General features: G+C 34.4%; 2 protein-coding genes and 1 long non-coding RNA gene across 3 annotated transcripts; 1 reads left to right on the plus strand and 2 right to left on the minus strand.

Moving 5' to 3' along the window:
* The first annotated feature begins 492 nt into the window (after positions 1-492).
* On the plus strand, positions 493-6,634 carry LOC128994825 (uncharacterized). The gene is made up of 8 exons (XM_054419624.1): positions 493-652; positions 1,658-1,790; positions 2,534-2,702; positions 3,369-3,557; positions 4,103-4,347; positions 4,953-5,159; positions 5,741-5,933; positions 6,385-6,634. The coding sequence occupies exons 1-8, from the start codon at positions 593-595 to the stop codon at positions 6,524-6,526; spliced, it is 1,338 nt and encodes a 445-aa protein (XP_054275599.1). The 5' UTR covers positions 493-592; the 3' UTR covers positions 6,527-6,634.
* A 143-nt stretch (positions 6,635-6,777) lies between these two features.
* On the minus strand, positions 6,778-19,433 carry LOC128994686 (peptidyl-prolyl cis-trans isomerase-like 1). Its single transcript, XM_054419410.1, has 5 exons — positions 18,998-19,433; positions 11,514-11,647; positions 9,160-9,249; positions 8,064-8,171; positions 6,778-6,986 (listed from the first exon to the last, which is right to left on the minus strand). The coding sequence occupies exons 1-5, from the start codon at positions 19,231-19,233 to the stop codon at positions 6,871-6,873; spliced, it is 684 nt and encodes a 227-aa protein (XP_054275385.1). The 5' UTR covers positions 19,234-19,433; the 3' UTR covers positions 6,778-6,870.
* A 1,313-nt stretch (positions 19,434-20,746) lies between these two features.
* LOC128995146 (uncharacterized) lies at positions 20,747-25,720 on the minus strand. Its single transcript, XR_008490955.1, has 3 exons — positions 25,564-25,720; positions 22,757-22,928; positions 20,747-20,886 (listed from the first exon to the last, which is right to left on the minus strand). It is a non-coding gene; the product is annotated as an uncharacterized LOC128995146 (long non-coding RNA).
* Between the last annotated feature and the right edge of the window lie 2,072 nt (positions 25,721-27,792).

Consider the following 27,792-nt stretch of genomic DNA (forward strand, 5'->3'; position numbering starts at 1 on the left):
CCCAAACTAATTATATAAAAAAGTTGAACAAAAAAAACATACTTTCACCCCTTTAAACACATTTTGCTTTAGATGGAGAGTTTTTACAAGAGTTATTATGCCAGTGGATCATAACATTTTGAAAGACTGTTGTTCTGGGATGTCATGTACATAATAATATTCCGTTAGCTACTACTTTCTCAACATTATAACAAAAATTAAAAATTATTTTAGCAGATGAATATAAGACTGCACTTGACAAGTAAAAAAGCAAGTTCAAAACCTAACACAAATCTAGTAACGTCAAGATTTATTTTTGGTTTCCCAATTACTTCCATGAATAATCTTAAGTGGCTAAATTCATATGGATAAGCATGCCCTAGATTTTAAGAGGAGTTTGTAACTGAAGTGTTTACAGCAAAAGTGGCTTTAGTTTGGTCTTATTGTATGATTTTATCAGTTGTCACGTGTCGAAATGCAAAATAAAGTTAAGTGTCCAGGAAAGACTTGAGATAAAGTAATGCTCTGCTTCAGTGCAATCTCAGTGGCTGATATTCAAGTGATGTGCAACTAGTGACTTTTATCTCGTCTTTTCCAACTTGTATAGGGTAAAATGGAAAAACCACCACAGAAATCTCAAAATGGTTACCACACCAACTCTTCAAAAAGTATAGTAAGTAGTTCTTTTTATACAAACTTGTTATGGACAGATTTAAAAAATACCTTAATCCAAAAAAGGCAAGATTGAATGGCTATAGAAACCTTATTGTTAACTTTTGTAAGATGATGAATTTAATTTTAATTTACCAAATCTGTCCTTTCAAATTTTCAGTTAAAAAATGTAGTACTGTATTAATGAGTCATACAATATTTTTGTTCAAAGTTTGTATTAACTTATTTTTTGGATCAATATAACTTTTTTCATTTAAGAATGTGTGTATGTGTGTTCATTTAAGCCGGGTTTTCCTAGGCGCGGAAGTGGAGAGCGGAGAGAGGAACGCAGAGAGCGGACACCACTTGTCTTAGGTAATTTAATGTTACTGTTTTCCTAGAAGCAGAGCGGAACAACACCATGTCAATCTCTTTTCCGTTCTCCGTGTTCCTCTCTCCGCTCTCTGCGCCTAGGAAAACCCAGCTTTATGATTGCTTGAAAGTGCCATCATAGCAAAGAGTGAAATCAAATCAGTTTATAACCATAAAGCCCATCTCGAAAATTGCTTTTTATAATTTATTGCAAAATAGTGAATGAATGAACGCATGATCCTTGTTACAACACAACAATAATTATCAATTCATCAATTAGATTTTTTAAACGTTGTACACAAGCGACATAACTTAACTTTTTAGGCTCTTGCAGGAGCATTGATTTTCCTTCACATTATTTACGGCATCTATGATGAGGCTAATGGTCGCTAAAGGGAGAACTATCTGGAATAGTATAGGATAAAGTAATAAAGAAACAGTGACAATCAGATTTGATCTAGCTTGCTTCACTGTTTCAGGAACTGAATGGAGACATAAAAATATTTCCTTGGTTGTATTCTAGCCTTTTCTCTTTTAAAATCCATGAGCTTTTCATGTAAAAAAAACACCTTAACCTATAACATCAAAAATGTTCTTTAATATAAATATTCCTCATAAAGGAATTGAGATGAAAAGCTATCCTTTCTAATTCTAGGAGGCATATGGCCAAGATGAGAAGAAGAATGGTTCAGCAGAAGGACTGTCGGTCCTGGGAGCTGCAGTGTTAGTCGCAGGAGAAATGGCAGGAAGTGGGATACTCGCTCTGCCTAAAGCAGTTATTGACTGTGGTATGAATGTTGAATAAAAAAAAATACTAGGCTGTTACAAAAAGATGTTTTAAATAATAGTAATTAATACAAAAGTAGCAGACACGTTTTTTTTACCTAAATTTCAGTTAACTTTAACTATATTCATATAGATGTAGTATAACATTACAATTTTTGCTCTGTCAATAATACATTGGACCTGGGAAGTTGTAAAACATAAATTATGCAGTGCAAGTTACTCACTATTTTCAATACCAAGTCAAGTAATAACTACTTGAAACCCAATCGCTAGTTTTTTTGCCTAAAGATACCGTATAATCATGTGCAATGTGGTTCTTCTAATACAATCAATAATCTCTGATAAAAAATTATTGTAATTTGACCATAATGACTTTTGGGGCTGTTGAAATTTGCTGAAGAGAATCTGTGGATCATTATAACTAGGTATTTATTTACCAAGATTTACACTTCCCTGCCATCTTTTTTTCAAAATTCTAGCTATCTCTAATAATTTAATTAATTTTAGTTATCTTATTATTGAGAATATAATGACACATTATTATTCAGGAACACTATTAAATACAATAATTTTATTACAATTACAATTATACAATTACAATGTACAATTATTGCACTTTATATCTTGCATGTTTTAATTTGTTAAAAGTTTATATCTTGACATGGGTGGACCTTGAAGATCAAGCTTAAGTGTTCAAGAATTTGTAAAACTTTTCATATTACTACTCCGTATGCACGTTTGGCAGGCTGGCCCGGTCTTCTGCTGGTGCTGCTGTTTTGTCTCAATGCTTGCTATGGAGGAACAAAGCTGGGTAACTGCTGGGCCATTCTGGAGGAGAGATATCCTGAACACAAGAAGGCTACGAGAGACCCTTACCCGACAATAGCCTTCAGAGCTGTAGGCCGGTGGGGCAGGTCAGTTGATTGCCTATGTAACCCTATGTACTAAGTGAGTTTACAGACTTTCAGGCAACTGGTTTTGAGATGAGATACCTACTCATTTAAGATTGCACTGCCTCTGAAGATAAACTCTACCAAACATTTGACTTTACCTCAAGTAAATATAACAAGTGTAAATTAAATTAGAATACATTTAATGTGTCTACACCAGTGTCATTATAACTTAAGTTAGCAACAAATGCTCGAGAATGTGGTCAAAACATTTAGGGTTTAAAAGGAGTTTTATAGGATTGCCTACAACTTCAGTTTTCTGAGAAAATTGTCCAAGGACTTAAAATCACAGACAATGGTCACACAATAAAACTGATGTTTTGTCTTAGTATTGTTCTTCTACAGAGATGGGAGATTGGTGAGATAAGTAATTCTTATCAATCTATACTCACTGATATACTGGGAAGAAATATCACTATTATGTTATGTTGCACGGCTATTGTTTATGCAATACCCGGTAACTATGCTTACTTCTCAAGTCTGTCACAAAATCTTCTGAACCAACTAGTTATCTTTAAAATGCAACCTTTAGGTTCTATAAAAGTTTTGCTAAATGAAATATATGTCAGAGGTACTTTTAGCCATGGTACAAAATGATTAATAGCTGTATTCTTCTCTCACTGCTACCAGCACACTAGTGTCAGCCTGTATCCAAGTCACACTATTTGGAGTGGCCATTGTCTACCTGCTGCTGTCCGCCCAGATAGTACAACAGCTGCTGAGAGAGTTGTTGCCTCAGGTGGGATATTGCCTCTGGTTCCTCATCTTTGCGATTGTCATCACACCACCAATGTGGCTGGGATCACCAAAGGATTTCTGGTGAGGTTCTCTTTCATACATGGGTGTCAATAGTGCCATTGATATTCTAGTTAATAGCTGTAAATTGTAAATAATGTTTTGATTACGATTGGTTTGGAGGAAAAAGCAATGGGCACTTCACAACTTACTTGCACAAGAAAATAGATGCAGTTGAAATCACACTTCACTACACAATAGTCAAAGTTCACTGCATATAGAACTTGTTTATTTTAAACTGATATTCTACCTCATTCTTTTGAAGAAGTCCTTGTTGGTGCGGGCGGAATAGTAAGTTAATTGTATTGGGAACATGTAGTGTGCTTTTTAACTCTCTGGAACACTTTTTATTTTAGATGGACGTATTTTAAACCAAATATGAGTACAATAGAATGGAGTGAAATGCTTCGTAGCTTTGTTACATAGACCAATAATTGGTCTTTAGTAGTAAATTCGTTAGTAGTAATTTTTTTGCCAGTACCATTTCAATGCCCCCCAAATAATAAAGGGCATGCTCAAGGACAACAGTCCTTTATTTCAAGTGTCTTTGAAGCATAAATATTTTACAGGATCGCTGGTGTCGGAGCTGTCCTGACTACAGCTATAGCTTGTGTCCTCATTTTCATCAACATGATCTCAGACGGAATACACAACACGGAGCCAGTTCCGCACAATCCTCACAGTCTCACAGACTTCTTCTTCTCCTTTGGCACCATCTTGTTTACTTACGGTGGTGCTTCTACCTTCCCCACCATACAAAATGACATGGCACGCCGAGACAAGTTCTACATCAGCGTCGCTATGGGGTATGTTGGTGAGTCAAATTTGTTAGATAAATTTTTTGGTTATTTTTTGTAGGATAGTGTTTGTGCAAAACATGGTTGGAATGTAGAAATATGGTATTTTGTTCAGAGATTAGATGCTCTTTTGGCAGCAGTTTGGTGTTTTTCAAGGACAATTATAAAAGAAGAAATGTCTTATTCCTTTTATGGAATGAATGATGATTAAGCATGACAAATACATTTACATTATGCAGTCATTAAAAAATATACGTATAACATTTGTATTGTTTTGTTTTTATACAGCTTTTTAGTTTTTTATGCATCCAAGTAAACAATTTTATTTAGTCAACCCGAACGTAATGTATAGAGAAGTGCTTGGAGCAGCAGGTGCGACAGTCGCTCATAGCAACAAAAATAAGTAAAATCTCAAAAACCACAACCAACTCGTGAATAGACAGATTTTTTATTATTTTTTTTTTGTTAGGCGAGCTTAATTTACTGCACCGAAATATTGCTGGCCCGTCTTTCCTCCAAAAGTTAACATTGTGTTCCTTGAGGAAAAAAGGTTGGAGAACCCCGATGTTTCACCGTCACAAATCTAATCGAACCTATTCACAAGCTGATGAATATGTTGCAGTTGTGTTGGCACTCTACATGCCCGTAGTGTTTGCGGCATTCTTTGTCTACGGAGACGCTGTTAACGCTAACGTAGTATTATCTCTCAGTCGAGGAATGTTTGCTTCCTTTGCCAACATGCTGATGGCACTTCACCTCATCCTGGCACTTCTCATTGTCATCAACCCAGTCTGCCAGGAGATCGAGGAGATCTTTAATGTCCCACACAGTAAGTAGGATTTTCAGTCTTGTTATTTAGAATTTGGCAACTGCTTTTCACTCTGTTACAATAGCCTTGAAATCATTCTTGAAAAGCCTCTCACGAACGCTGTAAGAGTGTTGGATCATTCAGAGCCAATTGTACTAAATTAATTTTATACATGATTTTATTTCATTTGATTATTTTATTGTATAATATAGGCTACAAAAAATACACTGGCGTTTGTCCTAAATTACAATTTAAATCACATTCAATAGTGTTATTGTACTTCTACAGTATTCCTTCAATAGGCCTCTATTAGCTTGAGCTCGAGATATTAGTGGTTAGGTTATGAAGGTCGTGAGGTAATAGCATTGTCAAAGTACAACACCTCAGTATATGGAATTTTGATATAACACCCTGACATCTGATATGATTTAACCTCGCTTACTAAAAAAAAAAAACTCAATAACTCAAATTTGTATTCGTTTCCTTTCAGTTTCAAGATATTGAGGTCCTACTGTATTAAATTTTCTTATTTGGTGGTGACAAGAACAAAATTTCATTCATTCTTTTAAAGCTCTAAGCTCTATTACTGATGACTATTGCAGAGTTTGGTGGCAAGCGGTGCTTAGTCCGATCTTTGATGGTGTTGCTGATGATAGTGGTGGGGGAAACTATACCAGAGTTTGGTAAGATCTTGGCACTGGTTGGAGGATCTAGCATCACTCTGTGCACCTTCATACTGCCTCCCTACTTCTACATGAGGCTCTGCGATCAGAAGAGAGCTGATTGGCCTGAAAGGTGTGTTTGAAGCCGCAAAAAATGTCTGTTTTTAATTTATATGCCTATACGGCGCACGTCTAAAGTGCCTTATTTTCTTTCTATAGCAAAAAAGAATCAGCGTAGTTGAGAACATAAACTTTACTTATAGCTTTAAAGTCGACTTATGATTTTGGACAAGACAATTAAATTGTCCTGATTATTAACAAAATAACAAGTAATAATTTCATCCCTTTTTAATTTTTTATTTCATCGTTGTGTTTTTCTATGTGTAGTCATTGTTGTTACACTGTATTATCTACTTTTACCAACATTTATACAAATTAAAATTTAAAAACTTTTAGTAAATATGAATTTATTAGCCTATGGTGTTGACATATAAGATGCTGTACATGACAAAATTGAAAATATATGTTTCCACATTGTATTCCAAACATCAAACTACAATGATTTATTGAAACATCTGTTTCAGGTTAATACCTTGGTACGAACGTGGTTACATGTGGGTGCTAATTATCATCGGATTGGTGGGAGGAGTGTGCTGTACGTACAGCGCAGGACACTCAATTCTATCAGCAAACTCGTTAACAACACCATGTTACTGGCCTGACTAACAAATGGAATCCAACACAGACCACATGCATTACTTTAAAAAGACTTGAAAAATGTTTTTATACCTATTAATTTTAACTGTACTAGTATTAAAAGTATGTCACCAATCCTTAAAATTAGTTATTTTCCAGATTGTTTTTATGGCGTATTATCTCTTATGTTTATATATAAAATTTTCATTAACAACAGCAACAGATTACAACTTGTTTGAGCTTAGAAAATATTTTCTCACGTTTCAAATAAAATCACACAGTTTCATCATTTGAATAAAATGTATTTACAGATAAAAAGTACAAAATGCCAATTGTCATATTAACTAGGCCTATAGTAAAAATAGTGAAGTCTTTTAGTTTGATCGAATGTACGCACGCACAATCTTAACATCATCTGTGGGTCGATCGTTTTTGTCAGTTTCTACTAATCCGATTCTCTTCACAACACTCATTCCGGAATGAACTCTACCTGTAAACAAACACAATCTTATGTCCTTCAGTTGATAGACAGGAAAACGGACCAGTATGCAGACAATTGAAATAGGGTATGAATCAATAACACATAGGAACGAAAATATGAGAGCTTGCATATCAAGTACCGGTAATAAAAAAGTGTTCATGCTCTTCTAACAATAGGATGGCGACATTTCATCCTTATGTTAAAGTTGTCGCCAGTTTCTTTTCCCTCAAAACCGTTGTAGTTAATGTTAGCCACTGCAAAGTATGTCATTGCCTCTAGAACATATAGTTGCTTTGGCTGAGTGTGGCCGTACATTTCGAGAGCGGCAATGACTGTGCTCGTAAGTCGTACGGTAATACACACAAGATTTTTTCCTGCCACCATAACTGACTAAAATATCCTTTGGCTATTGGTAGGCCTACAACTAGACATTCCATCCCCAAAGTTTAAGTTGTTGCCAGTTTTTTTCTCAAAATCGGTGTAGTTAATGTTAGCCACTGCCAGGTGTGCTGATCTAAATTACAGTACTAATTTCTGTAGAATACACGACTTTTTATTTTACCAAGCCCAACTGATGTAATGACTTATTGGAAGCTATAGCATCTGTTATGACCCATCAAATATGTCCGCAACAAAAAATTAGGTAAAAAATAGAATTTGAGACACTAGCACATTCTGTGAAAAGCTGGGATGTTAGCAAAAATATCTTAGAACAGAAAAGGTATGGATCAATGGGTCATAAACATATAAACAAATTATGTCACCGGCCCAAAAGTAAACATAATTTAATTTAACAGTATCCATATGTTAATGTTTTTGTTTTTAGTAAAGATTCAGGCTAGTTGAAACGCCCTTTGTTTATTTTTATGATCCATACAGTTTTTGTTCTAATATTTGTGGATGTTCTCCAACAGTGAAATCAGCTGATTTAGTGAGCGGGAATTAATGAAGCAGAAATAAGCTATTTAGCATATAGGCCTAATACTGTTTACAAGTATGGCAATGTAATCATTTCCATGCAGTGGTAGTAAAACATATTGTTATCTAACACAAATAAAATGATAGATAATTAATGTTTGATCTTACCAAATATGGCATGTTTTCCATCGAGCCATTGAGTAGGAGCGAGAGTTATGAAAAACTGTGATCCGTTAGTGTCAGGACCCGAGTTAGCCATGGATATTATACCAGCTCCTGGAAGTAAAACTTTTTAATAAGAGCATCAATTAAGGCCAAGGTCTTCATAAAGGCCAGAGGTGAAAAAGCAAACAGTGTTGAAAGGTATTAGCCAACAGATTATTTACGTACATTTTCCATTACAACTGTAACCATTGAAAATTTTCTTCTTAAATAACCGGGATGGAAAATGTCCGCAATTATCTTTTAGATGATGCATGTACCCACCATCACCAAAAATTAAAATGAACTTCAAACAAAAAATGTCGAAAGAGCTGGAAGACTACAATAAAAAATGGCCAGACAACTCAACTATATTGAAATGAAAACTTACAAGGCAGTTAAAAGAGGTTTTTTACCTAGTAAGAGGAGTATGAATGTGCATTGATTAATACACTTGGGCTACATAACTTAAATACTACATATAGGCACTACTTTCAATGCTTATTATGTTGAAGTGATTTCCATTTGAATTGGTATGGTTAATGGAAAAAATTTTAATTTTCCATCAACATAAGGCCTAACTAACTTCTTGATCAGCATCGTACGCCTTACTAAATTACCTGAAAGCACATAATATATACGTAACATAAACTTATAATAATATATTTACACTTAGGGCCTATACTGTTTACTCGCAAGATGGTAAATACATAGACCTATAAAAGATGGTAAGTGGTGATTTATTTTGATTGGACAGTCCAATCCTCATTATACCCAATAGGAGAATCGTGTCCAATCGATATCGATCACCACTTAGGCCTATCATAAATATGTATTTACCGTCTTGTGAGTAAACAGTATAAGTGTAAATATCATTATAAGTGTTATTTGACATATGTTATGTGCTTAACATTAGCTCAATTAACTCAACATGACGTAACATTACTATAATGTTGATTGGGTTTTACTAGCGTTTTAAAATAAATATAGCCATCAACACGGTTAGCAGGTAACATCAAACGGTATTTAAAAGCAAGCCTAACTAAATTACCCTGTTACTCACCCGTGTGTTTAAGGTCTTCGTGTATTTCATCTGAAAACGTCCGACCATAGATGGAAGAACCACCTTTGCCAGTCCCAGTCGGGTCTCCACCTTAAACATATTCCTTTTTTATAGTGACATATAAAAAAAATATCTTAAATAAAGATTTCTTTGAAAACATAAATGAACTTAAACTTGAATATTTTTCAATTGGAATATTTAGCCTATTTTTAATAGCCTACTCCAAAAACACCAAATAATGTTTTATTACCGAGATAAATTTAGGTAGGCCTAACTAAATTACATGTCAAATATAAGATGTCAAGTAGAAATGAGCCGTTGTTGCCTAGCTAAAATTATTATGAGGCCTAGGCCTACTTAATTCTGAAAGTATTAGAATAACTTTGATTATGATGTATGGACTCAGTTATTACCACAGAAAACGTACTACTATAACCCAGAATGCCAACCGCATGGTAAAAAGCATTAAGCGTTTTGAGAGAGCTTTGCCTGTCAATCCGTAGGCAGCGCCACCAGCGTTGCCATGCACTCAGCATAGCAACGCTGGTGGCGCTGCCTACGGATTGACAGGCAAAGCTCTCTCAAAATGCTTAATGATTTTTACCATGCGGTTGGCATTCTGGGTTATAGTAGTACGTTTTCTGTGGTTATTACCCATGTTCTGGTACTGATCAATGACCCTATTGAGGACAACAATATTCAGTTGGGATACAATGAGTTAGCCTGGATGATTTGTGTTGATTTTACTTGTAAGTAAAGTTCCCTTGCCGTAGGTTCAGAAACATTCTACGGAATATGTCTTTGTTTGCTGGTGTTGTGATGGTCTGTGATTCATTCAGGATGAATTTTACCCTGGATACTATCAGAACAGAGTTGCTGTATAATAGCTACTGCTATTGGCAGAACTGAGCAAGAGGCACAGAATCGAGATGCAACTTCATTGGTCTGCATTATTTTGCAATTCAACAAGAATATAATTTGTGTCACAAAGTATTCGCATTGCTGACTTCCGTTCGATGGTTTGGTCGTGGGCATGGAATGTGTAACCTGATTGTTCTGCTTACAAAAGGTCAGCATTCCGTGCTATGTGGGTGACCACCAAAACGAGGAGCATGGGGACTGGGGAGTCAGGTTAGGAGAGCGTTGGGGTGAGATAGGGGAATTAAGTTAGTGGTCGGGATCATGTCAATGATATGAACTATCTTTCCCTCCCTGTGGTCATCATAATTTAGGGTACTATATTAGGAAACCAGGAAGTTAAGTTAGCCTATTTTTGTTTGGGACATCCCTACCGTAGTTGTGTAGGCTAATATTAAACATTTTCTTGTTTGACAAAATGTTACCTAGTAAGCTTAGGCCTAACTTAGCCTATTTAAAACATTGGAAACTAATTTTATAATTATAATCCTATAAGTTAATTACCGGTGTTTGCATCAATCTCTCCACGTGTTGTCTTTAATAATATAGGCCTAATTTTCTTTTCCTCGCCCATGGTTGTCACAGTGATGCTTTTAAAAACAACCTACGTGGTTTCAAATGGTCTATTTAACAATAATGTATTTGTTGTTCAATAGTTATTTGTGCAACTAGTGAGCAAAGGGAGCAATTGACTCACTCGAGAGAAATACTTATTCACGAGCCGTAGGCGAGTGAGGAATGTTTTCTCGAGTGAGGCAATTGCACTTTGCACTACAGTTGAACATGATATTTTTCCTACAATTACCATAAAAAAAAAATTGGTAAAGAAACGTGACATATTTTTACACGGAAGTGAACTTTTAATATGACATGATACAACAGAACAACAGCTGACCAGCTGATTTACAGCCAGTGCTGCCATCGTATTTCGCGCGCATACGGCCTTCAGAAATCAGAAATCAGAAATCCTTTATTGTCCTTAAGCAAAACAATCTTGCAATAGACATAGTCACATATTATGGTAAAATAGGGTTACACAGTAACCCAGTCAGGCTAGATTAATAAGCTAATATCACAGACAATAACAGGTAAAAATTTAAAAGTTTAAAAGTAAAAAGAAGGCTGTAGGCTGGGTGGAGAATATACTAGATAAACTTGTCTGAATGATTCGCGCTCACTATTTCGTACCTTCACGTTGCAAATCTGAAGTGAGTGAGACAACGTAATTACAGTGAGACAATGTTAACATTGTCTCACTGATGAGCGAATTGACCACTTTGCTTCTCAAATCAGTGAGATAACATGTACATTGTTAGGTAACTGAAGGAAAAGGTTTATTGTGGACATTTTCCATCACGATCTAGCATTATTCAAACAATACCGGTAATGTATTTATTCATAATGACCACAGTAATGAAAGATTTTGTTGGACTTACCTTGAATCATGAAGTCTCGAATTACTCTGTGGAACTTGGTTCCATTGTAATATCCTCGACGACAGAGTTCAGCAAAATTTCTGCATGTGTTCGGAGCATGTCTCCAATATAGTTCAATTACTACTTCTCCCATACTGTATAAAATAAGAAAAAATACAGTTAAAAAACCGTAATAATAACTGAGGTCCATAACATAATTTAACTCAAGTCCAACAAACAGGGAAAAGGGGAATAACTTAATGATTGTCTTTACTCCTTAGGCTGAAAATTCGGGTACATTTTCTTAACCAGGCTATGCTAATATCGATAGAAGATATCATTTAATAATCAATATTTTAACTAGGCTAAGTTATATGACTTATAAAATTAAACTGTCCTTGGGTCCTGTGTTATTTGTCCTATTTACAGCTGACTTCCCTGCATACACTAGGCCCTTCTGCAACTCGATCATATGTATGCTGACAACACGGTTATCATCACATCCGACAAAGACAAAGAAGCATTAGAAATCAAATCTTATATTGCTCTAGAAACATGGCTATTGAGTTTTGCAACATGAACGACCTGGTTTACAACAAATCAAAGACACAACAGCTCAATGTGGGAACATTGCAGGATGAGGTGTCGGCCTTCCCCAATCTTGATTGTGTTGAAGCTACCAAACATTTAGGGGTAGGCCTAATAATAGACAAGGCACTGACATGGAGAGAGATCACCTGGACGGATAACCAGCTAAATAGTTCGCTCTTCGAAGAGTAAAAAGAATCAGCAACTTTGAAGCAGTCAAGACCACCTACAGTTCTATATTTGAGAGCCATCTACGATATGGAATCGTACCCTGGGGCGCCACGTCACACAACAACCTACAGCATGTTCTTGTAATACAAGAGAAGGCTACTGTATTCGACTGCTTGCTGGAATTGATGGGAGGGAGAACTGCAGAGGTGCCTTTAGAGACCTGGAAATGTTAACCGTTGTAAATCTGTATATTTTGGAGGTCATCTGCACTGCCACCTCAATGAGTCTACAACGTAATGTAGATGTCCATACCCATAACATTAGAAATGCCAAGGACTTCAACCTCCCAATTAATCACTCCACAAGATTTCAGGGGAAACCAACTTACGCCCCCGGCGCAAGACTCTGTAATGCTTTACCAGAAGAAATGAAAAGCCTAAGTCCTGACCCTGGCAGGTTCAAGAGGGAGTTGCTGAAATGGCTGCTACTCCGCCCTTTTAGCGAATTTCCCATATAGGGAATAAGCTATTACCGTAGTACTCATGGTAAGACCTGGACGCGGGACCGATTTTTTTTTTCGATTTGAGGTCCCTAGAGGCCAAAAACACCATCCGTTCAAATTCATATATATATATATATATATTTATATATTTATATATTTATATATATATATATATATATATATATGTGTCCGTCAGCACGATAACTCGAGCAAAAATGATCCGATTTTGATGAAATTTGGTACAAACGTGTAAAAGTACGTTTATTCGAACGAGTTCGCGATCCAGCATGATCGGACCATGGGAACGGGGGTTTACGAGGGGTTTTATGGGGTAAAAATAGGTTTTTCCCATTTTTGACCCAAAAAAACATAAGATTTAGCAATTTCTTTCCAAACCATTTTGTAGAGCTTAAAAAAACAAATAATTTAGTATATTGAAGCGTTACTATGCCCCTAATGGTTACGGAGAAAATTCAAAAAAATTGTAAATTTAAAATTCCCATGTTATTCTTATGGAGAATAAGTAAACTGTTGTAGTTTGCTTGTTTGTGAACATATTTTGATCAAATTTGGAAAATGTTTTTATTTCTTACTAACTATTCACATTTTATAAAAAAAAAACAGTTTTACCCTCCCTGATGCAGCAAACCTAAGTACTTGTTAAACTAATTCTATTTAAATCAAGAATAAATGTTATATTTTTAAGTAGACATTTCAGTGTAAATCCAATCAGTCAAATGGAAATTCGCTTAGTCTGCAGGTTTGCTGCAGCGGGGGTATTTAGCCTATAGTGTTAAAGAATAAAAGACTGGAAAAACAATATTTTGTGAAGCAAGATCACATCAAAAATGTTTAAACTGTGTATTTCATACGACTCCATTTTCAATCTTGACGATTGCAAAATAAAGAATCTCTCTCTCTCTCTCTCTCTCTCATCCTAACCCAACTAACTAAACTTGCTGATAGGTAGTGAAAAAATTTAATGAAGGTTTAACCGTTTGACTTTCTCATCTAATTTATAGTTTCAATCGTTATTACATAGCATAGCCCAGTTAAGAAACTGTACCCGAAAATTCCAGGGTAGGTAATCAAAATAGGGAAGGGAGGCAAAACCTACTAGGCTTGCAAAAGACATAGGCCTACCCTAGTGGAAGAGATCAATATATATCAATACAAAAATTGTATATTGATACGTATTGATACGTATGTGTATTTGGGCCAATACACATCAATACACATCAATACATATCAATACAAGTAAATAGGATCCGAGTCATTAGCTTTTTTGAAAATAATTTGTAGCTTGTTAAAAAACCATTTTTAATTTGTTTCAAAACATTAAATAATATCAACTATGCACTAAAAATAAAATAAAAATTAAAAAGTAAAAAAATTCTTGGCAAAAAGTTCAGAGGGATCCCGAGATTTGAACCGGGGACTCCAGCATGGAAGCCAGTCGTCTTAGCCATTACACCACGAGCACTTCATGTTGGATTGAGTAATGATAGCCATTTTGAATGCGAGAAGCTGTGTTAGGCCTCATAATTTAACTTGAAAAAGATTTTCAATGGCATTTGTGTCATTTCAAGCATGTACCTATATGCTTTAACATGTTTCAAAACTGTTTTATTACCAGTTCAAACTGTTTTCTTGCTACTTGGGTGATATGAATAGTGTCAATACAATTTATTTTTATTGATTTCTAGAAATAAGGAATTCAATAATGAATTTGTGAGGCATTTTTATCCCTAACGATAACCCAATAAGCAAAAAAATTGTTTAAAGTTGTCGAAAGCTGTATTACAATAATTGTTGTATAACAATTTTTAAACATTTGGATTTAAACTTCATATTACAACAATTTTGATATAAGATTGAAACAATTTTAAAATTGTTTAACAATAAGTTTTTTGGAGTTGAAAAAAATAAGTTTCAATACGAGCTGTAACTGTTTTACAACAATTTTAAAATTGTTTTACAACGACTTTTTTGAAGTTTAAGAAAATCAGTTTTAATACAAGTTGTAAACTGTTTTACGACAATTTTAATGTTTAGCAATCAGTTTTTGGCAGTTTAAAAAATAATTTTTAATACAAGTTGTAACTGTTTTACAACAATTTTAATGTTTAGCAATCAGTTTTTGGCAGTTTAAAAAATAAGTTTTAATACAAGTTGTAACTGTTGGGACTGACTATTTTGTTGACCCGGGTCAACAAATTCAATATATTTCGAAAAAAAAAAAACACTTGGAATGTAGATATGTACTTGAAACTTGGAACGAAGGTATATCCACATGTATTCTACACGTATGTTAAATTTGGTAACGATTAAAAAATATTTACCTACTTTATTAACAAAAAACCACCGCAAAAAGCTAATTTTATTTTGTTGACCCGGGTCAATCACCAATAAAAGGTACTTAGAATTTAACTATATACATGAAACTTGGAAAGAAGGTATATCTACATGTATTCTACACGTATGTGACATTTGGTAACGATAAAAATTCATTTACCTATTTTATTAACTAAAAACCGCCCAAAATAGCTCATTTTATTTTGTTGACCCGGGTCAATCGCCTAAAAAAGGTACTTAGAATTAAACTATATACATGAAACTGGGAACGAAGGTATGTCCACATGTATTCTACACGTATGTGACATTTGGTAACGATAAAAATTTATTTACCTATTTTATTAACTAAAAACCGCCCAAAATAGCTAATTTTATTTTGTTGACCCGGGTCAATCGCCAATAAAAGGTACTTAGAATTAAACTATATACATGAAACTTGGAACGAAGGTATGTCCGCATGTATTCTACACGTATGTGACATTTGGTAACGATAAAAATTTATTTACCTATTTTATTAACTAAAAACCGCCCAAAACTGCTAATTTTATTTTGTTGACCCGGGTCAATCGCCTATAAAAGGTACTTAGCATTAGACTATATACATGAAACTTGGAACGAAGGTATATAGACATGTATTCTACACGTATGTTAAATTTGGTAACGATTAAAAAATATTTACCTACTTTATTAACAAAAAACTGCCGCAAAAAGCTAATTTTATTTTGTTGACCCGGGTCAATCACCAATAAAAGGTACATAGAATTAAACTATATACATGAAACTTGGATCGAAGGTATATCTACATGTATTCTACACGTATGTGACATCCGGTAACGATAAAAATTCATTTACCTATTTTATTAACTAAAAACCGCCCAAAATAGCTCATTTTATTTTGTTGACTCGGGTCAATCGCCTAAAAAAGGTACTTAGAATTAAACTATATACATGAAACTTGGAACGAAGGTATGTCCACATGTATTCTACACGTATGTAAAATTTGGTAACAATTAAAAAATAGTTACCTATTTTATTAACTAAAAACCGCCCAAAATAGCTCATTTTATTTTGTTGACCCGGGTCAATCGCCTAAAAAAGGTACTTAGAATTAAACTATGTACATGAAACTTGGAACGAAGGTATGTCCACATGTATTCTACACGTATGTTAAATTTGGTAACGATTAAAAAATATTTACCTACTTTATTAACAAAAAACTGCCGCAAAAAGCTAATTTTATTTTGTTGACCCGGGTCAATCACCAATAAAAGGTACATAGAATTAAACTATATACATGAAACTTGGATCGAAGGTATATCTACATGTATTCTACACGTATGTGACATCCGGTAACGATAAAAATTATTAACCTATTTTATTAACTAAAAACCGCCCAAAACTGCTAATTTTATTTTGTTGACCCGGGTCAATCGCCAATAAAAGGTACTTAGCATTAGACTATATACATGAAACTTGGAACGAAGGTATATCCACATGTATTCTACACGTATGTAACATTTGGTAACAATTAAAAAATAGTTACCTATTTTATTATAGTTAATAAAATAGGTTAATAATTTTTATCGTTACCGGATGTCACATACGTGTAGAATACATGTAGATATACCTTCGATCCAAGTTTCATGTATATAGTTTAATTCTATGTACCTTTTATTGGTGATTGACCCGGGTCAACAAAATAAAATGAGCCATTTTGGGTGGTTTTTAGTTAATAAAATAGGTAACTATTTTTTAATTGTTACCAAATGTTACATAAGTGTAGAATACATGTGGATATACCTTCGTTCCAAGTTTCATGTATATAGTTTAATTTTAAGTACCTTTTATTGGTGATTGACCAGGGCCAACAAAATAAAATGAGCCATTTTGGGCGGTTTTTAGTTAATAAAATATGTAACTATTTTTTAATTGTTACCAAATGTTACATACGTGTAGAATACATGTGGATATACCTTCGATCCAAGTTTCATGTATATAGTTTAATTCTAAGTACCTTTTATTGGCGATTGACCCGGGTCAACAAAATAAAAATAGCAGTTTTGGGTGGTTTTTAGTTAATAAAATAGGTTAATAATTTTTATCGTTACCGGATGTCACATACGTGTAGAATACATGTAGATATACCTTCGATCCAAGTTTCATGTATATAGTTTAATTCTATGTACCTTTTATTGGTGATTGACCCGGGTCAACAAAATAAAATGAGCCATTTTGGGTGGTTTTTAGTTAATAAAATAGGTAACTATTTTTTAATTCTTACCAAATGTTACATAAGTGTAGAATACATGTGGATATACCTTCGTTCCAAGTTTCATGTATATAGTTTAATTCTAAGTACCTTTTTTATGCGATTGACCCGGGTCAACAAAATAAAATTAGCAATTTTGGGCGGTTTTTAGTTAATAAAATAGGTAAATAAATTTTTATCGTTACCAAATTTAACATACGTGTAGAATACATGTGGATATAACTTCGTTCCAAGTTTCGTGTATATAATTTAATTCTAAGTACCTTTTATTGGTGATTGACCCTGGTCAACAAAATAAAATTAGCTTTTTGCGGCAGTTTTTTGTTAATAAAGTAGGTAAATATTTTTTAATCATCACCAAATTTTACATACGTGTAGAATACATGTGGACATACCTTCGTTCCAAGTTTCATGTATATAGTTTAATTCTAAGTACCTTTTTTAGGCGATTGACCCGGGTCAACAAAATAAAATGAGCTATTTTGGGCGGTTTTTAGTTAATAAAATAGGTAAATAAATTTTTATCGTTACCAAATTTTACATACGTGTAGAATACATGTGGATATAACTTCGTTCCAAGTTTCATGTATATAATTTAATTCTAAGTACCTTTTATTGGTGATTGACCCGGGTCAACAAAATAAAATTAGCTTTTTGCGGAATTTTTTTGTTAATAAAGTAGGTAAATATTTTTTAATCGTCACCAAATTTAACATACGTGTAGAATACATGTGGATATACCTTCGTTCCAAGTTTCATGTATATAGTCTAATGCTAAGTACCTTTTATTGGCGATAGACCCGGGTCAACAAAATAAAATTAGCTATTTTGGGCGGTTTTTAGTTAATAAAATATATAAATATTTTTTTATCGTTACCAAATTTTACATACGAGTAGAAAACATGTTTATATACCTTCGTTCCAAGTTTCATGTAAATAACTACATTCCAAGTGTTTTTTCTTCTTAATATATTGAATTTGTTGACCCGGGTCAACAAAATAGGGAGTCCCGTAACTGTTTTGCAACAATTTTAAAATTAGGCCTATATATTTTTAAATTACCTATATTGAGTTTTAGGTACCTCAGCTAACGCCTATGACCTAGAACCAGAGTTTTTCCTTTTTTCAAAAATTAACACTTTTATTACTGTTTATTTCACAAAGTTTACATTGGTATTTTGTATAATCCATAATGTTCATATGTGGTACTTTTTAGGGATATTTTGCATTTTATTTATCCGTATTGATGTCTATTGATTTATATTTACATCTAACATATTAAAAAAATATTCTCTATTGATATCAATGAACAATTTGTTTGCTCTAATGATCTATATTGATATATTTTATGTTTATAGATGTCTAGTGATATGTATTGACTAAGTTTTCAGTGATGTCTATTTGTTTGTATTTACTTGTAATGATATCCATGAACATCTATTGATATCACTAAGCATCTAGTGATATCAATAGATTTTTTCTATTGATTTCTATTGATGACTTCCACTAGGGTAGCCTAGAGAAACTGAACTGATCTAAACTTATTTCAAGGTTCTGAATAACCAACAAATTAAATTAAGCTTAACTTAGTATCAGCTTACAAAAATATAGCCTACTTACGAAGTATCTAACACAGTAAACTTTGGTTGCCACAACTTGTCTGGAATACCAGGTGTGCCCGACATCTCTTCAGCAATATTAGGTCTAGTGCTAGTGGAGGAGAAAAATATCACAAAAAAGACTATTGGAACTAAACACAAGAAAATAAAAAAGCAATAACGCTGTGGTTTTGATATTAAAGACTGGTTAAATCGAGAAAATGCATTGTTTCTAAAAGAACGTACGGAGAGTACCATAACCTCCTTTCATCGATTTATTCCGCTCGCTAGCAGAGACTCGTTAAGCTGTAATTGTAAACAATCAATTTCGTCAACAATCGGCCATCTAGATCTCATAATCAAGATTGTACATTTTTCATGCTTGGTGGTTGCAGAGGTGCATTGATCATAAGTAAGTTTATAGTCAACGAGGGGACTCGTGCAAAAATTATGTATTTTAACCGGATCTAAAAAATCAGAAATAAAACTAATAAAACAAAATCTGGGCTCGTTTGTAGCCTATTATAGTCGTTAGCATCTCAGCTCGGACTTCGGTGCGGGAGGGACGGGTTCAATTCCGCGAGCGTTTCAGGGCAGGAATTGGACTAGCCTACTGCGCATGCGCCAGAAAGAATCAATTCAGTTGTATTTGGTCTTCAACGAGTCGACTCAGGAGTCATAACTTACTAGTTCAGTTCAGTTTCAGTTCTGTTCTGCTGTTAGCTACCTCCGTTCCATGACGATTGACGACTTGAGTCAGTCATCTCTGTCACCCCCATCATCCGTTGCATTTTAAGTACCTATTCGGTACTTTAATACTAACTATGGGAATGGACTAAAAATTGAGTTTTCCCATTTTTTACCCTAAAAACATTGTTTTTTGTATTTTTCAAGTTATTTTGTGATATTTGACAAAATTAATAATTTAAACTTAATATGTTCAGATACCATGAATATTTCAGAGTACTTTTCCAGAATATTCTGAGAATGTTCTTCAGAATTCTAGGCAATATAAAAATTTTCTTTGAATATTTTTTATGAATGATCCAAGTATATTCAAGGAAATTGCCTGGGATGTTGAGAATGATCTCAAACATTTTAGAAAAATTCCAGGAAATCCTATTATTTTTCATGTTGTATTTAAATGTTATACGGTATATACAAGTGAGTTAACAAATTTTTAGATTTTCTCGAATTTGATGTTGGCAGATATTGATTGCAGTCCATGCCCTGGAATTTGAGTGGAGCAGAATCATTGCAACTATAAAATAAATTGAAATACCATCCAGAGAAAATATAGGAAATAAGGTCAACGATATTTGGTATCAAATTAAACTTACCAAATTCAAAATAACTTAAGAGTTTTTGGAATTGTTTACATACTTCAACCTCCTTTGTTTGAACAATCTTTATGTTAGTCTGGAATTTTCAGATTTTATTTTAGTTCCTTTATACATTTAAACAGACCAATGCATCTGCAACTACGCATGCAACTTAACGATGTACAACTTGGTCAATGGCAATAAACTTTCTTATTCTTATTCTTATTCTTATTGCAATACAAAAACGCCAATAAATAATAACAATGGTATATAAAAAGCTGTTGTGTTTACTATTTTATATTTTTGAAAGTGCATATTATGCAAATATTGACTACATCAGAACTTATGTTTAGAAACAAAGTAAAAAATAATTAAAAGAAGTATAAAAAAAATTATTACAGCTGGAAATAGTGGCATTGTAAATGATCATTCAATTTTAATAGTTTATGTAGAACATTTATTTTAAAACATATAAAGTAAATCATAAACAGTAGTAATTTATCACAACAGTCCGTACTATCACACCTCACACTAATGACAAAACATTTTTAAGTCTTCAATCAGTTCACCAGCACCTCAATCAATGACTCTGTAACAAAACAACTCTGTTTTAGGTTAATTTAATAAACATGGGCAACACATTCAATGTGAAGCCTACAGCGTAGTTCACACTAGTAAACATATTGTATGTGGTACTATGGGGTTATTGCATGAAGTTTTGGCTTTTATTTTTTTATTCGTGTCACTATAACATAGTAAAATGTACAGTAGCCTACAATAGACTCCCTCTTATCCAGACTCTCGGGACCGAGGTCAGTCCGGATAATGGGTTTTCTCGTTAAACTGACGGTCCACAAACTCATTAAAACTGACCGTTTAAATGTATACTGTATATACAGTATTTGACTAAAATGTAGTAGAGCATAATCACTGTTCTCATATCCTTAACACAAGAACAGTCGTTTCAGTAACGCTTACCTCCCACTTCCTGCCGACCTAGTCCGGTTAAACCGATGTGCTGATAAAAATTGCCCGGTTAAAGGCCTATTTTGCTTGGAGCGATTGCAGTGATAGACGCGTGGCGATAATCGCTCCGCGATAGTAGCCGGGCACTGCTCTGACGGAGTTTGCGTTGTCCTGTTTTGCTTGGAGCGACTATCGCAAGAGTCGCTAGCTACAGTCGCGGACCACTGCCCCAGGGACCAGTCTGAGCGATAATCGCGCCGCGACTGATGCGCAGAACCTCAAAACAGTGCAATTCACTCAGTAGGCACATAATAGGGGTTAAATTAACCATAATTTTCTTTATTGTTCACATTAATTTTTCTATTCATGTGCTGTTACGATTCTACTGTTTTGGTTATATTTCATTACACATTAATTTCATTTTCTAAATTAAATTTTAGTAGAAACAGGCGACTTGTTTAAATTTGTTAAGATAATTTACGTCTATTCAAATTTATTAAATATAAAATGCTTGACTGTTCCAAGTTGTTATGTGTTATTTACGTAGTGTGGGCGTTAATACTGTGTCAGTTTTTGTGAATATTTTTTACAATTTTTATTTAGACTCCAGGTTTTATTTTCCGACATTCATGTACTCTTATTGATATCACTATTTTTTTTTATTTATATAAATAATATTTTTTCATTGATATCACTACAGTTTTCTATTTATGTCCTAGTGATACGTATCCGTCCCTAATCCTAAGTATCACTATGTATTTTCAATCGATCGTCCATTGATACTTCCACTAGGGTCGAGTGGAGCCTCGTCTCCTAAATCCTCACCGAGGAGACGCTTTAATGAATTACAATTCACACTCATGACTTCACCATTGTGAGTGCTGATATTTAACTAACTATGAAAAATCGCTGTGCGATCGAAAATCAAACGCTCTAAGCAAAACGGCCGCCTTGTCAGCTATAGTAGCTGAGTGATAATCGCTGTGCGACTATCGCTACAGTCGCTCCAAGCAAAATAGGCCTTAAGAGATGTAATTTCCACCGAGTGTTGTCTGGTTTAACCGATGTCAGGTTAAAAGGTGTCCAAATAAGAGGGAGTCTACTGTACCTTATCATGGCTATTAAACATAGTAATAATGTTCCCTAATATGCAGCAAGGAAAATAAATTTTACTTAGCCTAAATACAAAGCGAAGAAGACTGATTCTGAAAATTACATTGCACTGCAACAGCAATGTTATGGGGTAAAGTTCGGCAGAGAAACTTTAATGTATTATACTATCCTATCAAATTTTCAGTTTCTATAAATTAATAGGCCTACTGACAATAGCTTCAAATTTATATAAAATATATTGATTAAGAAATAGGCCTGCTTATTAATCTGTTAGCCTATGGTCTTTTTAAAAAGAGGACCACCCGCCAATCTTTTACAGACCATTGCGGCGTTTAGGTTATGTTAGCTTATAGGCCTACCACATAGAAAAAACCACGCACCTGTATGAGTCGAGCATGCAGGACAGCAGGAGAGTCAGAGTGGTGGGGAAAGACACCTCGCCCCAACGACTTATCCCCACCACTGCTCCAGGCCCTTCCCCACCATCACCCTTCACCCCTACATGCGCGAGACAGCCATGGTTCTGCGCAGGTTCTTTTGAAAGTGGTAGGCCTATAGTTTATAAACAAACAAGGTATCATTAACAAAACGTTTAGCTTTTTTCTATACATAGAGGATACGCGTCCGGTAACCGGACGTGGATAAGGCGTACGGCAATGACGTCATGGGGTTGCGGGAGCCTGGAACGCCTTTACTACAACAATACCATGACCAGCCATCGGTGGTCGTGGTGTAGTGGATAACGTGCTCGGCTGATATGCAAGAGGTCCAGGGTTCGAGTCCCATTGGTGACTCTAACTTTTTGTCGAAGATTTTGCATTGAATACCATTTATTCTTAACTGTACATCTTTTATTAGAATTTTTGGCATTTATAATTTTTTTATGGAGAAAGAATTTAACCTTAATTCGATTTTTTCATAATCAGCAAGTTTGGTTGGTTAGGTTAGGTTATGACAGTAATTGCCGGACGTCTAATCCACGTCCGGTTACCGGACGCGTATCCTCTGCCTTTTCTATAAGCTAAGTTACTCATGAAATGACACGACTAGGTATAATTTGGCGCTTTTGACAATCAGTTTTGATAGAAAACTGTACAACACTAACCCAACCCAATGATGATACTATTGGAACAATTTGTAGGCTATTTATTTAGGTGTTATCTGGTTTTTATTAACATAAACTAAACCAAACTGAACTAACCTTGTTTAACCACCACAGCACAGTGTGAAAGTCTATTTGAAAAGAATCTATGGCTTTAAATATTCATATCACGATACAGTAACTTTAATACTCAAAACAAAAATCGGAATTTATATCGCAGGGAATAATATAAAATACTATTTGTATAACGAACTGATATTTCACCCAATATATAAGTTATTAAAGGTATTGAAGGTACTGATATTGCAGGTTGTCTAAAGGACTTTAGTGCAGTTCTTAATAGCCTACATTGTTTATAGTAAAACATTCTAGCATAAAATGAAGACTGTAAATGTATTGTTATTTGTTTCATCAAAATTACCCCAACTAAAGAATAAATTGTAGGCCTAGTTATTTTGATCTTAATAATAATATTATAATTAGTAAGATGACCATAACAACCTGTATAATGATTTTTACATCACTAAGTAGAGGACAGATTGTTTATTCCTAAAAGTAGGTAACGGGACAACAGTTTTTGGCCGCTACAAATTAATAGCCTACAATTTAATCGTTTATAAAACTTAACATATATTTTCCTGTCGTTGGAGTTTCAAATAGCATGTTTCTCATGGTCATGTTACTCTAAATAACTTCAAACAAACCGCTATTTAAATTAAACAAACGATGTTTTAATATTCTGACTATTACAACAGCGCGAGAAAATGCCTCTTTCAAAAGGTTACAGCATTCTTATTAAGTTAGAGACTATATGTGTGTATGAGTAGCAAGTATAATCATAGACAAAAAGAATTATATACAGACTACCAGCCGTGCTGCGGTTGCCATGGTTACCATAGGTTCCGGCGCACACCGCTGTAGTTTACGTAGCGCGTACGCCGTAACTACCGTGGTGCTCAAGCGGTGTGCGCCAGAACCTATGGTAACCGCAGCACAGCTGACGGTCTATATTTAATTCTTTTTGTCTATGGTATAATGTAAAGAATGGGTACTTTCCTGTTAAAGGGAACATTTATTACAGTATATGTAGATAATTTCTTTTTGAATATCAAAATTTTATTTTTCTGTCCGTTAAACAGCCATTCTCCATTCCTTTTCTGTTATTAAACGGAATTTTGAAACGGTAACATAGCCTATACAGCAAGTTTGGTTAGTTATGTTATAACTTAGGTTAGATTAGCTTAGTTTGATTTTATAATCCAATAAAATAGGCTATTTAATGTTTGCCTAAACAAGGTTCGTCCTACTTCTAAATTAGTAGATAATTTAAATGTGTTTGAAGATAACAGAAGGAATAAGTTATGAATCATGAAGTAAAACAAAAATATTGATAAGCTTATATCGAAAAGAAATCATCGATAATAATGAATGTTCCCTTTAACAGGAAACTGCCAAAGAGTGAGAGACCCAATATAATAACCTAATAGGGGTACTATAGTGTAGGCCTGTCTATCGATAGCGGAACCTAGCCTTGCCCTACGCCAACGATCGTGAAGACAGCTATCGCCAGCTAACGGCGGGCGGAGAATTCCATACCCCCACCACCCATTCTGTGTACAGTCTAATAAAACGGAAATAGACCTCAAATTTATTAAAAATTTTAAAACCTTTTTTTAACAATATAACACATAATGTAGCGTTTTCCAGCACATATTAACGATTTAAATGGGGGAAATACTTGAATGCATAAAAAATTTTAAAAATATATAAATAAAATGTTAGTTATTTTGAGCTAGAAGTCCAGCTAACGAATTGGCGCTTAGCGTACAGACAACCTTCGACGGATAATAAAATTATGTTCCTTATCAATTCCCAAACTTTTTATTGCTGAAATTACTAGAGGTAAATGTAACCTTAAAGTGGACACATGTTAAAAGAAAATAAAAATGGTGGAAATTAGGTTAAAGTTCCCCTAACCATTTACTTACCACTCAATCTGTAGACACATCTACATTTTTACATTTTACATATTTACATGTTACATTTTAACATTTTTTATGATCAAGTCTTTCCCTTGCAACTGACCTGGTAGCCTCGTCTAGTATGAGGATGGATGGGATTTTCAGTAGAGCGCGGGCGATAGCTATCCTCTGTTTCTGGCCCCCAGACACGGTAACTCCTCTCTCCCCCAGAATGGTACTGTAGCCATCAGGGAACTGTCGGATAAAACTGTCAGCATTGGCCAGCCCAGCAGCCTCGTACACCTGTGACAAAGATTAATTAAATTAGTAATACCAAACTAGTGACGGGTAATACAAACAAAGTAACATAGAATCAAACTAGCTACCTTCTGAATACAGCAGTACTATAATCACTCAACCACCAAGCTGACATAAAAAACTTTTACTCATACCAGTACTCATAACGTTTTTAATATGTTACATTTTAACAAGTTACCTTTAAGCATGTTACATTTTAAAAGGTTACAATTTTACATGTTACATTTTTACATGTTACATTTTAATATGTTACATTTTAACACGTTACATTTAAGCATGTTACATTTTAAAATGTTACATTTTAACACGTTACATTTTAACATGTTACATTTTAACTTCTTATATTTCCACATGTTACATTTTTACATGTTACATTTTAACATGTTTTACGATCAAGTCATTCCCTTGCAACTGACCTGGTAGCCTCGTCTAGTATGAGGATGGATGGGATTTTCAGTAGAGCGCGGGCGATAGCTATCCTCTGTTTCTGGCCCCCAGACACGGTAACTGAGTGAAAATTTAAAAACGTACGTTTTCAGGAAAAGCACTTTGCAAATTTTTTCCTCCTTTTTTCAAAACTTTTATTATTTTTTTTATTTTATTAACATTTGATGTTTCATAAAATGTCCATGGTAACGCAATATCTTTGGTAGTTTCTTTTTAAAAGAGCATCTTTAGTGGAAAAACACAAAATCCTGTCACGACCATAACGGACGTTTAAATGAATATTTAAAATAGTTAATATTATTTTTATAACTATGTTTTGCTATAAACTAATTTACTTTTATGACCATTATACAATAAAAAGGTCACTGAGCTTTTGGTATATTTGGTCTTTCTAGAAAAAAATAAAAAAACTTAAAAAATTGAAAAAAAGCCAATAAAATCTTTTTAAGTTTGTATAACTCCGAAAAAACTTACCTGAGACCCAAAAAATTGTTATGTTTGTATAGAGGTGTGCTTCTTTTGTGTATAAAACATTGAAATATGACAATATTTTAATTTTTGAAATTTTTATGATAGAAATCATAAACGTGATGGTCAGGGACAAGCGGTACGGTCGTGAATTGTCTGGAATAATCTAAATCTTTCTAAACAATCCTTCAATTATCCTATTAGTTATAATAAAAATATGTGTTTCAATTTAACTAAACTGTTCAATTTACAATTATATTAAAGTTATTGTCACGACCAAACACACTATAATCCATAAGGCTGGATTGGTCGTGAAAAAACCCGCGATGGTCGTGAAACTTTGGTCGTGAAATTACGTGTTATTTGGCTCTGTTCTGGCGGTAGCCCTGCACCTCATGTTCGAGGATACAAAGTTGACTTCTAGGTTAATCTAGCAATTGAAATATCTTATAAACAAAAATTAACACCATGTCTACTTCATCGAATGACTACATTTTAACACGTTACATTTTAACACGTTACATTTTAACATGTTACATTTTAACTTCTTATATTTCCACATGTTACATTTTTACATGTTACATTTTAACATGTTTTACGATCAAGTCATTCCCTTGCAACTGACCTGGTAGCCTCGTCTAGTATGAGGATGGATGGGATTTTCAGTAGAGCGCGGGCGATAGCTATCCTCTGTTTCTGGCCCCCAGACACGGTAACTCCTCTCTCCCCCAGAATGGTACTGTAGCCATCAGGGAACTGTCGGATAAAACTGTCAGCATTGGCCAGCCCAGCAGCCTCGTACACCTGTGACAAAGATTAATTAAATTAGTAATACCAAACTAGTGACAGGTAATACAAACAAAGTAACATAGAATCAAACCAGCTACCTTCTAATTACAAGGCGAGTAAAGCAGTACTATAATCACTCAACCACCAAGCTGACATAAAAACTTTTACTCATACCAGTACTCATAACGTTTTCAATGTCGTCGTCGTCGTCGTCGTCGTCGTCGTCGTCGTCGTCGTCGTCGTCGTCGTCGTCGTCGTCGTCGTCGTCGTCGTCGTCGTCGTCGTCGTCGTCGTCGTCGTCGTCGTCGTCGTCGTCGTCGTCGTCGTCGTC

The sequence above is a fragment of the Macrosteles quadrilineatus genome, unplaced genomic scaffold (genome assembly GCF_028750875.1).
Source record: "Macrosteles quadrilineatus isolate MER2022 unplaced genomic scaffold, UCM_ALF_1.0 Scaffold_5__1_contigs__length_97177068, whole genome shotgun sequence".
NCBI lineage: Eukaryota > Metazoa > Arthropoda > Insecta > Hemiptera > Cicadellidae > Macrosteles > Macrosteles quadrilineatus.

What these genes read in the sequence shown, in the direction of transcription:
- LOC128994686 (XM_054419410.1), bottom strand. Translation starts at nt 19,233, where the DNA reads ATGGTACTCTCCGTACGTTCTTTTAGAAACAATGCATTTTCTCGATTT. An exon ending in TTTACTGTGTTAGATACTTC is followed by an intron (nt 11,648 to 18,997) that starts GTAAGTAGGCTA and finishes TATTTTATACAG; the next exon opens with TATGGGAGAAGTAGTAATTG. An exon ending in TGGAAAACATGCCATATTTG is followed by an intron (nt 6,987 to 8,063) that starts GTAAGATCAAAC and finishes GTTTGTTTACAG; the next exon opens with GTAGAGTTCATTCCGGAATG.
- LOC128994825 (XM_054419624.1), top strand. Translation starts at nt 593, where the DNA reads ATGGAAAAACCACCACAGAAATCTCAAAATGGTTACCACACCAACTCT. An exon ending in TAAAGCAGTTATTGACTGTG is followed by an intron (nt 1,791 to 2,533) that starts GTATGAATGTTG and finishes CACGTTTGGCAG; the next exon opens with GCTGGCCCGGTCTTCTGCTG. An exon ending in AGAGCTGATTGGCCTGAAAG is followed by an intron (nt 5,934 to 6,384) that starts GTGTGTTTGAAG and finishes CATCTGTTTCAG; the next exon opens with GTTAATACCTTGGTACGAAC.